The 12,669-nt window shown below is 46.4% G+C and overlaps 1 protein-coding gene across 1 annotated transcript; it reads left to right on the forward strand.

Annotated features, from left to right (window-relative positions):
- Positions 1 to 568: 568 nt before the first annotated feature.
- LOC136511524 (translocase of chloroplast 101, chloroplastic-like) lies at positions 569 to 5,126 on the forward strand. The gene is made up of 2 exons (XM_066505567.1): positions 569 to 1,781; positions 1,869 to 5,126. Exons 1-2 carry the CDS (start codon positions 702 to 704, stop codon positions 4,809 to 4,811), a joined length of 4,023 nt encoding a protein of 1,340 aa, XP_066361664.1. The 5' UTR covers positions 569 to 701; the 3' UTR covers positions 4,812 to 5,126.
- The last annotated feature ends 7,543 nt before the right edge of the window (positions 5,127 to 12,669 follow it).

Here is a 12,669-nt window from a genome sequence, read left to right on the forward strand (position 1 = left end):
ATAAAAAATTAAATTACGAGTCACATATATGTTTCTTTGCCTTTAAAAATGCTTCAACCCAAAATGCGATGAACAAAACAGAACCTTCTATTTCATGGATTGCTTCTGTTCTGTCAAATACAGCATCTGATCACTGATCACACATACTGTGTGGCCCTTGAAATCAAAGTGAAATAAAACCATATGAAGCTATTTTTCTCCAGAACTTCAAGACAAGCCAATTAAATAACAAAAAGCCCTTCCAAAATTAAAAAAAAACAAAAGCTTAGCACAACCTACAACACAGATCTGCAAATACAACCCACAACACAGATCTGCAAAATAAAGCAACAAAAGAAGGGGAAGATAGCACACTTTGCTTGCTTGCCTGCCTAGTCATCTCACCCTGATTTGTACTGTTGTGTAGTTGTGCCATTGTGTGGCGCCATCTCCTCCCAACATTACACGCCAAACCAAAGTAAAAATCATCAATCGATTATAAAAAAAAGTAAAAATCATCTATGTTTTCCAGCTACAAAAATCTGAAATCGGAAGAAACCCACATATAAATATCCCGGAGATAATTTTACTCCCCCGTCTGACCTAAAACCCTCACCTTATCTTCTCATCGCCTCGCCTCCCCCCACCCGGCTTCCTCGAATCCTACTACTGCTGCCGCTGTTTTCTTGCTTCGTTGCGTGCTGGCGGAGCAAGAGGCGGCCATGGCCACCACCACCGACGCCGCCCCAGTTGCGCCCGTGGAGGAAGAGAGCGCCGCCCCGGCGGCCACCGAGGAGGAGCCGCCCAAGAAAGTCGAGGCGGCCGTGGCCACCACCGACGCCGCCCCAGTCGCGCCCGCGCCCGCGCCCGTGGAGGACGAAACCCCGGCCCCGGCGGCGGCCGAGGAGGAGCCCACCAAGAAAGTCGAGGCGGCGGCGGCGGCGGAGGAGGAGGAGGTGGAGGAGGATAGGGAGGCGCCGAAGAAGGCCTTGGCGGGTGGGGGAGAGAAGGAGGAGGAAGAGGACGTGAGATTGGAGGGGGAAGGTGAGGGCTTTGGGGGTCCGGAGGCCGAGAACGGCCAGGCGGAGGGTGTCGGAGGAGGATATGATGGCGGGGAGGTAAAAGAGGCGGAGGAGGATGATAAAGGTGTGAATTTGGGAGCGGCGGAGGCCGAGAAGGATGATGGCGACGAGGAACCAGCGTCGGAGGACGGGGAGGCAGCCGCTTCTGGGGCCGCGATCGTGCCAGCGGTGGAGTCCAAGTCGGAGAACGGCGAATTGGGGGAGGGGGATCCTTCTCTGGCTTTCCATGATGCGCTGGAAGGTGATGAGAAGGGCGAATTGCGGGAGGAGCAGCAGCAGGAGGAGGAAAGAGGTGCTGCAGTGGAGGTAAAGGTCGTGGATAAGGTGTCAGATGATGCTGAGGCGCCGGTGGCCGAAGAGGAGAAACTGGAACCGGAAGTTGAGAAGAGCGAGGAGGTAGGTTCTGGGGGTGGAGATGGTGGTGAGTTGAGCGATGAGAAGGAGGTTGAGGTCTCCCCTCCAAGCGAGGAGGCGGCGGAACCACAGGATAAGGTAGCCCCTGAAGCTAATGGTGAATTGGGTGATGAGAAGGAAGGAAGTGATGATGTGGTGGCTCTTGGAGGCGAAGAAGCCCCGGATGAATCGACTAACAAGGATGCTGATGGTGACGATGTGGTGGCTCTGGGAGGTGAAGAATCCCCAGAAGAATCAACTAAGAAGGATGCTGATGTTGAAGATGAAGCCACCAAGCCTGAACCACCGAGTGAGGCGAGTCCAGTGGTAAGTGAGCATCCTCAATCTGATTTCGTTGCTAGTAGTCTTGATGCTAGTGGGGATGTAAACAATTCAAATGTTACACTGACCCAGGTTATGAAGGATGGAAGCATAGAGGAGCTTGCTCCTGCAAGTGCTAACAGTGTGCTTGAGGATAGTCCTGAGAAGGAGCAGAATGCTGAAGACCAGGCCACTGCCAGTGAAGCGGTGGAAGATGTTGGTGTCGACAAGCCCACAGAGGTTGAGAGTGTTGCTGCGCTTAGTGCTGATGGTATCTTGTCTCGAGAGTTGTCTCCAGAATCAAGCAATGAAAATAATGGTGCTGATGAGATTGAAAGTGCCACTGAGGTTGTTGATCGTGAAGTGGAGGCTGCTGATAATGACATAATTGAGGTTGTACCAGATGACGAGGATGGGGTTGGTAATGAGGCTGACGATGATGATGACGGGGCGAACTCTGACACGAGTCCCGCACGGGTTGCAATCTTAGAGAGCTCTGAAGCCGCGAAGCAGATTATGAAGGAGCTTGCAGAAGGCTCTAGTGGTAGAGTCTCAAGAGACTTCACCAATAGCATGGATGGGCAGATTATGCTTGATGATTCTGAGGATGACGAGGATGATGATGATAATGATGATGGGGATGAGAAGGGATTTGATTCTGCTGCCTTGGCGGCCCTTCTCAAAGCGGCAACCGGTGGATCCTCAGATGGGAATATCACAGTTTCTTCACAAGATGGTTCTAGAATATTCACCATGGACCGACCTGCTGGTCTTGGTTCATCAGCCCCTTCTCTGAGGCCGACTGCGCCTCGCCAACCTGCCCGGTCAAACCTATTCAGCCCCTCGGAGCTAGCAGTTACTGCTGACCCTACAGAAGAGATGACAGAGGAAGAGAAGAAGCTACACGACAAGGTTGAGTTGATTAGAGTAAAGTTTCTGCGTCTGGTTTACAGACTGGGAGCTACTCCTGAAGAAACAGTTGCAGCACAAGTGCTGTACCGTCTGAGCCTTGCTGAGGGTATCCGACATGGTAGGCAGACAAACCGAGCATTCAGCCTTGATAATGCGCGGAGGAAGGCCTTACTTCTTGAAGCAGAGGGAAAGGAGGATCTGAACTTCTCATGCAACATACTTGTTCTAGGAAAGACTGGAGTTGGTAAAAGTGCAACTATCAATTCTATATTTGGTGAAGAGAAGTCCAAAACTGATGCCTTTAGCTCAGCAACCACCAATGTGTGGGAAATCGTTGGTGATGTGGATGGTGTCAAGATTAGAATCATTGATACACCTGGCCTTCGACCCAATGTTATGGACCAAGGATCAAACAGAAAGATTCTTGCTGCTGTCAAGAAATATACCAAGAAATGTCCGCCAGATATTGTTCTATATGTGGATCGTCTGGATAGTCTGAGTCGTGATCTCAATGATTTGCCTCTTCTGAAGACAATTACTGCTGTCCTTGGCTCATCCATATGGTTCAATGCCATTGTTGCACTCACACATGCTGCCTCTGCTCCTCCTGAAGGCCTCAATGGTAATCCCATGACATATGAGGTCTTGATGGCTCAGAGATCCCACATCATCCAGCAGTCCATCAGGCAGGCTGCTGGGGATATGCGCTTGATGAACCCAGTAGCCCTTGTTGAGAACCATCCTTCGTGCAGGAAAAACCGTGAGGGCCAGAAAGTTCTTCCGAATGGCCAAAGCTGGAGGCATCAGATGCTGCTTTTGTGCTACTCCTCAAAGATATTATCAGAAGCCAACTCACTTCTGAAGCTTCAGGATCCTAATCCTGGAAAGCTTTTTGGCTTCCGTTTCCGCTCCCCACCTCTTCCTTTCTTGTTGTCCTCACTCTTGCAGTCTAGAGCCCACCCCAAACTTTCTGCTGAGCAGGGTGGCAATGAAGGTGATTCTGATATTGAATTGGATGACTATTCTGATGTAGAACAAGATGATGACGAAGAAGAATATGATCAGCTTCCACCCTTCAAGCCCTTGACCAAAGCTCAGCTTGCAAGGCTCACAAAGGAGCAGAAGAATGCTTATTTTGATGAGTATGACTACAGGGTCAAGCTTCTCCAGAAGAAACAATGGAAGGATGAGATCCGCAGGTTAAAGGAGATGAAGAGGGGAAAAACTGATCTTGATGATTATGGGTATGCAAATATCGCTGGTGAGAACGATCAGGATCCTCCTCCAGAGAATGTATCAGTTCCCTTACCTGATATGGTGCTGCCTCCTTCATTTGATTGTGACAATCCCACATACCGGTACCGCTTTCTGGAGCCAACTTCGACTGTCCTAGCAAGGCCTGTTTTAGATGCGCATGGATGGGATCATGACTGTGGTTATGATGGAGTGAGCGTTGAAGAGACACTAGCTATCCTTAGCAGGTTCCCAGCAAATGTAGCAGTTCAGGTCACCAAGGACAAGAAGGAATTTAGCATCCATTTGGACTCTTCCATCGCAGCAAAGCATGGAGAGAATGCATCATCGCTTGCTGGTTTTGATATCCAGACTGTTGGGCGGCAGCTTGCATATATTCTCCGAGGCGAGACAAAAATCAAGAATATCAAGAAGAACAAGACCACTGGAGGGTTCTCAGTAACTTTCCTGGGTGACATTGTGGCAACTGGACTGAAGGTCGAGGACCAGCTCTCCCTTGGGAAGAGGTTGTCACTAGTTGCCAGCACTGGTGCGATGCGAGCCCAAGGGGACACTGCGTATGGAGCTAACTTGGAGGCACGCCTAAAGGACAAAGACTATCCAATTGGCCAGTCCCTCTCAACCTTGGGCCTCTCTCTGATGAAGTGGCGCCGGGACCTTGCTCTGGGCGCAAACTTGCAGTCCCAGTTCTCCATCGGAAGGGGGTCGAAGATGGCAGTTCGACTTGGTCTGAACAACAAGCTGAGTGGGCAGATCACCGTCAGGACAAGCACCTCAGAACAGGTCCAGATCGCACTTCTGGGTCTCATACCGGTTGCAGCCTCCATCTACAGGAGCTTCCGGCCCAGTGAACCATCCTTTGCTTATTAGCTTGTCTGGAGGAGTCCCAGTTTAATTATTTCATAACCATATCATTTCTCTTAGCAATTTTCCTTTTCATATGAACCATGTTTCCTGCTGTTTCAGCTTACTCCTTTGCAATTCCTATCATAATTTTGGCTGAAGAGGGTTGTGAGATTTATCTGGAACTATAGCTGAATAAATAATGTCGCGGGATGTAGGGTCCTTGTGGTTACCAATCTGTAGCGTTTTTAAGTCTATTCTGATTATTCTTGTGGTTATCAATCTATTAGTGTTTCTAAGTCTATTCTGATTATTCTATGAGTACGTCTGCTTTGCTACCAATGCTGATGTGGACATGTTATCGTATTACTGGGAGTAGCTGGCGAGAGCATGCATTGTATCTAGCTGTCCCTATGGTCATTGTGATCATCATCTATTAGCGAGCTTAGACCCAGAATTGTTGATGTTTCTTTTTAGGATCACATATTCCTGCATTTGCATCATAATATTGAAGACCTGAACTCTCTGCACATGTATCAGTAGTTGAGGTGCGTTGTTTCTGTATCAGTTGTTTTAGACGCTATCCATGATGCGTCATTGGTTTCTGCAGAAAACAGCAATCCTGCTGAACGTGGAAACAGGAGTGATAGTAGCAAATGGATTCACCATTCTACTGACTAGCTAGCCCCATTTTTTTCTTTTCTTTAAGATTGTTTGCATGGCAATTGCAAGTATGTTGAAGGGTCAGGGCTAGTTTGCAGTTTCGGGATGTCTTCCGTTTCCTGTCTTTTGTGAACTCGAGTCAAGTTCTGAATATGGCAAGATTGCACACCTGATGAAACGGTGCATCGATAGATGGGCCAGCGGGCCGCTGATCCGTAGTAGTAAGGGCCGATTTTTTTGTTTTTAGCCTTTTTTTTAAATCACAAATATGCCTCTCGAGGTATGCTTTCAAAATATGGACCATTAGTTCGGCACCATCGTTGGTGGCGCCGAGCTTACACGTCTCAGCGTTATAGATTTTGGCGCCTAGTCTTGGGCTCGGCGCAGACATGGCGGTGACTTGGCAGGCACCTTGGCGCCGTAGATCTTGGCGCCGAGCTTGGCCCCGTGGTTATTGGCGCCAAGTTTGGCGTCGTGGTTATTGGTGCCGAGAACTACGTCAAGATCTATAGCGCCGAGGTAGTGTTTTAACCCAGCGCCCAACCTTCTTGCCTGAGCCTTCATCCTCTTCTTTCTCCTCCCTCTTGGGTTTTTTCTCTCCCTACTTCGCCCTACCTCACGAATCGACATATTGGACCTTAGAAACTATGATTTGATCCGTAGATCTTCGATAGCAAGGTATCCTCGCTCCCTCCTAGTTTTTTCAAATCAATTCGGTATATATTAGTCAGATTTTTCAACTTAAGAATCGTCATTACTTAGGGTTTCATGCAATTTTAATATTTATATTATACAACCGTAGGATGCCAGGCGTGGAAAAGCTACCAAACCAAGGTAACCTTAGCGCACGTTGTTATGATATGTGTTCATTGTTGTGGATCAAATGGGAAACCCTAGGTGTAGGGTTTAATGTTAATTGCTTTTGGTTCTTAAAACGAAAATGGCTAAATTGTAGTTATGGCCGGATGACCGAAAATGCATTCGACCCATTGCCTCTGTCTAGTGGTGTTCCAGTGCCCATGTACTTTTGCGGCAATCCTTGCGAGGTAGCCAAGTCCGATGAAGAGGACACATATAGGCAGAGGTATTGGATGTGTTCTAATTTTGCGTTTGAGCCTACACTTCGTCTACGCCGTATTAACAAGATGGTGAGGAATTGATGCTGGTGTCATATGACATCTTGCATGATTTTTTTTGTTTTGTAACAATTGCATTTTTATAGACCCCTCCACCGCTCTGTGATTTTGAGCAGTGGATCGATATTGAGATCAAGCCTGAAGACAAGAAATGGATGCAGAAACTATTGCGGTGGGAGGTAAAGGACAAGGAGATGATGGAGAAGAGACGCGGAGAGGAGGCTGCAAAAAAGGAGCACAAGGAAGAGGAAAGGAGGCGTGTTGCTGCGTATAAGGAGGAGAGGGAGAAGAAGCTTGAGCGTGCACGCCGAGCGAAAGCAGCGATGGAGAAGAATCCCGATGCTTTGAGAAAGGGAAAGTGGCCTCGTTACACTCAGTAGTCTTCATTACTTGCTAGTTGTATGGTTTATTCATGAACAATGTTGTCTACTGTTGGACTTTTCATTGTGTTATCATGTAATGCACTTTAAGTATGGGCATGCTTAGGTTATGTACTGCGTTATTTAGTTTGTCGGCGCGTACTTCTAGTATTATTATATTGTTTAATGTGTCATAGTATTGGACTCTTCATTATGTAGTTGTTTTTATTATTTGTGGTCATAATATTCAGTTTAATATTGCGGACATAGTGAAATATGATCACGTGCTGCAAACAAAACCTAACAAAGTAGGGCATTATATAATTCAACACACAAAACACATGAAATGACATGAGAACATGTACCGAACTAGGGTACAGAGGTCCTGAACTAAACCTAACATGCCTTAGGTAATTAAAGCGAACAACAAGCACAAGAAATGACATGTGAGAACATGTACCAAACAAGGGTACATAGTTCCTGAAAGGGACCGTGAGGCCTAAGGGGAGGGGGCGAATTAGGCAGCTTAAAAGTCTTACTCTTAACTATGGCCTCTTTTTCTATCCTTGGCAAAACCTATGCAAAAAGATAAACTATCTAAATGTGCAACTACGGTTTTGCTACTGTGTTTCTATCTCTACCGCAAAAAGGAGTTATGCAAGCAATGTAAATGCGGAAGCTAAAGAGTAAGGTAGAGATATGCAAACTCCCGTCGATGACTCTGGTATTTTTACCGATGTATCAAGAAGCGTGCAAGCTTCCCCCTAGTCCTCGTCGGAGCCCCTCGCAAGGAATCCCTCGTAAGAGCCAAGCTCCCGGTCAGGTAACTCCGTGGATAGCCCTGGGCCTTCCCCACGCATAAGTGGGTCTCTGATGTGCTTTTCGACAAGCCTCTCCCGGACCGCTCCCTGCCGTCTTCCCTATCAAGCTTCTAACCAAACCGCCGCGGGCCTTGTTCCCTTCGGTACACGGTGGCGGCCACACCATAAACGCGATTGGTGTGATCTCGCAAGACTACAAGCCCCTCCGATATACAACAATGGTGCGCGTAAGCACCGAGTGATAAGAGGTGTGCAAGCCTCACTAAACACTAGGCCTAAACCTAGAGCAAGCGTATAAGCGGTGGTCTAATCAACCTAAGCACTTCGCAAAGCACCTACGCTAATCACCTAATGAATCACAAAGCACTATGCAAGTGGAGATCACTAAAATGGTGTATCAACACCCTTGGTATGTTTCCTCAACTCTCCACTTATCAAATGGCCGGTTGGGGAGTCTATTTATAAGTCCCGTAGAGAAAGTAGCCGTTTGGGACAAAACCCAGCTTTCTGCTACTGACCGGGCGCTGTTGTCGTCCTGGCCGTTAGAGCACGCGCGTTGATCGGACGCACTACCGAGTCCGGTCACTATTGATCGTACGCGTCCGATCGCGCTGTCGCTGCTCTAGAACCTCTCTAGACTCGATCGAATGCTGCAGTTCCTACGTCTGGTCAATTATCCGCCAGCGTCCGGTTAGTGTTGAATGTGTTGTTGAGATGATGAACAGTGCCATCATTGTGTCCGGTCACTTTTAGTCCTCAGCGTCCGGTCACTACTGCTGACGCTGCTGTTGCCGAGCATCTTGATCGGACACGTCCGGTCGCTATAAGGACCGCATCCGGTCACCTCTGTGAAGCTCGTTTCTTCGCGATCTTGCGTCCGGCTTGGTTCCTATCTTCGTGTTTGGACTTTGCTTGATATCTTGAGTCTTCTCTTGTGCTTTTAGGGTCTTGCTTATGGTGTTGATCGTGGGATCATCATGTCGCCTTCGTCCAAGTCGCGTCTTGCACCCTATTGAACTACAAAACAATTACTTGCAAATTCATTAGTCCAATTTGGTTGTGTTGGTCATCAAACACCAAAATCCAAAGTAAATGGGCCTAGGGTCCATTTTTTTACAATCTCCTCCTTTTTGGTGATGGATGACAACACGACCAAAACAAGCAAATAATAAAAATTTTGGAATTTAAAAACTATTTACTTGCTAGGATGCAATGCAAAGGGCAAGGTTATATGATGCTAAAAGATACCACATGTAAATATCTTTGGAAACTTATCTTGCCCTTGCAATGTCTCCATGTGGCATTATGGATTTAAGCCTCCCCTAACTCCATAATCCACTATCCTCCCTTTTTTGGACCATTACCACTTGTAAATTATTATGATCGGGCTTGCTTTTGGTCCTATAAATTCTCCCCCTTTAGAATCAAATACCGAAAAGAAAGACATTAGTAGCATAAGGGAGGGTCAAACTTTGTGATCCTTTGTATGTGGAGTGGAATAGGTCATAAAATTTGACTCTCACATTACATAGACTAAGCTCCCCTAAATATATGCATACATATGATGGAGAATGTAGTTTATTCATAATTGGCAAATTAATGCTCAAGGGAGTTTAATCTATATAATGCATGGAGAAAGCATATAAATACCAAAGTGAAATTAACATGATGATATCAGTTTAGAAATACCACATGTGGAAACCAATTTGATTTATACCACTTGCAATAGGTGGTGGATATTTGAAGTATGATGCTTAACTCCGGGGAGTCCATTTTCCTTGCAATGAGACTACTACACACATGATAAGCTTGAAAAGGTGTTAGTCTCAAAGCATCCAACTTGTAGAGTAACCTCCCTCTAAATTTGTGCACACAAGTATGGAATACTTGTAGGAGACATGCACATTGAGTTTAGAATAAAAAATACCACTTGAAAGATGATATCACATGAATATGAGAATCATTTTCGAAAGTGATATTTGAGAGAAATTATCTACAATTTGGACTTTGGCATATATTAGATGAACAATTGTAAAACACACTATGTGTCGTGCTCCTAAACAATTTAAACCATGTAGTTTTGCTCCAAGGGTTAAGAGTGAAACCGAGCAAGTCTACCATAAGATATACCTAGTGTATGCAAGACAAAATATTTAAGCATGCAAATGCAAACCTAGGCATGAAAAGGAACTAGATGCTAATTGAGATTGCAAGAAATTGAATCTAGTTACCTAACATAGGGAGGGGAATTTGGGTCCATAGTATTCACTAACCCACTTGGCAATTAACTTGTCCATAATGATGCACCCCATGAAATGCACCCATACTTTTCCAAGTCTTCAAATTCCCCGAAGTCCGTTGGACTTCTCACTTCCCTTTCGGGATCCAAACCTTCTTGGTGCTCTTCATGTTGGAAATGATCTCCTTTGGCACCCAAAAGCGTTTGACCACATTGTTGGCTTGCTTGTTCACCTTGATGGCCACCACCTTGTCATTTTTCTTCTTCTTCAATAGATAAGGTGTGGAGGCCTTTTTATCCACCTTGTTGGTGTAGGTGTTGGTGAGCTTGCTTGTTTGCCTTTTGTTTTTCTCTTTCTTCTTCTCTCCTCCATTCTTCACCTTGTACTCGTAGAACTTGTGGCCTTTCTTGTGGCATACGTAGCAAACCACAGTTTGTCTTTCATCAAGCTTCTTCACTCCATTAACGGTGTTATCTTGATGAAGTTGGGCTTACTCCATCTTGCCTTTCACTTGAGTCAAGTCCTTGATGAGGCGAGACACTTCTTGCTTGAGTTGCTTATTCTCCATTGCGATCTCTTGTGTGCATGTTTCTACAACAACTTTCTCAACACAAACTTGGTTGCACAAGGGTGAGTCTAAACATAAATTATTACAAGAAGTAGAGGCATCATTTTTAGGCATGTCCAAAATTCAACCTTTCTTTTTGGGAAATTTTGCTCAGGGACATTGCACAAACGTCTAATATGCTGTTGGACACTGTCAACGTAGAAATTTGTTGGCGGACATTACAAATTTCTGGTTCTTTGTTCAGAGACACCATACCGATTATTTTATACATTTTCAGTTTTGGAGAGAGAGAATGTGGGGGAAATGTCTAAATTTCCCTCGTCTTCAACCTCTGGCACCTCCTTCCCCGATGAGGCCGCGTGCCCCTGGCTAGGTCCCTGTCCCCCGGTCGCGCCCTCACGCCCCTGTCCCTGCCGTCCGCCATGGTCGCACCCCGTCCCCGTCCCTGCCCGCGCCCCCATCCCCCACAAGAAGAGAAGACCGGTCGCCGCCGGAGTCATGCTATCCCTGCAGGAGAAGGCGGGCCTAGGTCTCCGACCGACGAGGACCACGTCGAGCTTTTTTGAGCTCCGACGTTGGCCGCGGCGAGGCGGAAGGCGAGCGCACGACTGATGCCGTCTGAAAGAGCCCCACCGCGTGCACCTACGCCTGCACCGCTGGATCTGTAGGAGATGGACGAGGACGAGCTTGTCTGGGCTCTGGCGAGCCCGCCCTTGGCGAGGCCCCACCCGCCCCCGGCACTACATCGGCAAGGCCAAGGATCAGAGGGAGCAGGCCATGGGCGGGCGGCTTGCAGCTCTGCAGGCTAGCGAGCGCCTGGCCAGAGCACCTCCCACCCCCACCCCCCACCCAAACGTGCACAGCACTGAGCCATGGCAGACAGACAGAGGTGGAAGATGACTCGTAGGGGCAATTTCGTCTATTCAGCGCCCTTTCTCTCTCCCAAACCATGAAAAATGAATATTTTAATGGGTGCGGTGTCCAGCAGCCAAGAATCACGATTTTATAATGGTACATCACGATTTTATAATGGTACTGGGCATATTTTGGAGTTGGCGGTGTCCAACAACATATTAGACCTTTTTGCAATGTCCATGAGCAAAGTTCCCCTTTCTTTTTAGGTGCCTCGGTGGGGGTTGTACCGACGGCTTCAAGATTAGTAACTTTATTAGTTAGTTCATCACAATGTTTGCACATAATTTCCATTTTAGCGAGCAAACTTTTATAATCATCTTGTGAGCTAGCTAACTTTTCCTTTAATTTTTCATTTTTCTTTACAAGTTGCTCATCATTGATTGTGCATGCATTTGTTGTTGCACTAGCCTCAAGTTGCTCAATTTTAGTAGATAGTTCAATATTGAGATTGGCAAAAGTTTCATATTGTTCAAACAAAGTAGCATAAGCTTGTTGTGAGCTATCTAGTTTCTCTTTTATTTTTTCAAGCTTTTTTGTTGACTAGTGCAAACTTTAGCAAAGTTAAGATTTTGTTGCACAATTTCATCATAAGAAGGTAGCTCATCATCACTATCACTATCATTGTCACTATCACTAGGGATAGGCTTTTTGTTACCTCGTGCCATAAGGCACACACGTGAAGTGCTTGATGATGAGTGCTTGTGCCCGCGCCTCTTGTAGTGGTCTTCTTCTTCACTTAAAGAATCATTCAATGATCTTATTGATGTGAGGGCTTTGTCCTTGCACACCTTCTTCTTTGTCTTGGGTGTGGGCTTGTTTGGACAAACTTCCACAAAGTGCCCCAACTCGCCGCATCCATAGCATCATTTCTTTCTTTGCTCATTTCTTTGATTGGTGAAGATGAAATCTTGAATTTGGATGGGCACACCCTTCACATTGAGCCTTTGGATCATCTTCTCCACCTTGTTGATAAGTTTGATTGATTTTTCATCAAGGTCGGAGGTGGAGGAGGAAGATTGATCATCATCACTTGAATCTTCTTCTTCATCATCATCATCTTCTTCTTCTTCATCTTCACTTGAGGAGCTTGAGCTTGAGCTTGTCTCAACTTGCTTGCCCTTCATCTTCTTTTTCTCACTACATGCAAGAGCTTTGCCTTTGCTTGATGACGAGGCTTCTTCTT

This window comes from Miscanthus floridulus, chromosome 16, assembly GCF_019320115.1.
Source record: "Miscanthus floridulus cultivar M001 chromosome 16, ASM1932011v1, whole genome shotgun sequence".
Lineage (NCBI taxonomy): Eukaryota > Viridiplantae > Streptophyta > Magnoliopsida > Poales > Poaceae > Miscanthus > Miscanthus floridulus.

Bases quoted from the DNA above. Each gene is read 5' to 3' on its own strand.
- LOC136511524 (XM_066505567.1), top strand. From the start codon at position 702: ATGGCCACCACCACCGACGCCGCCCCAGTTGCGCCCGTGGAGGAAGAG. The intron at 1,782-1,868 runs GTAAGTGAGCAT...ACACTGACCCAG, and splicing joins CGAGTGAGGCGAGTCCAGTG to GTTATGAAGGATGGAAGCAT.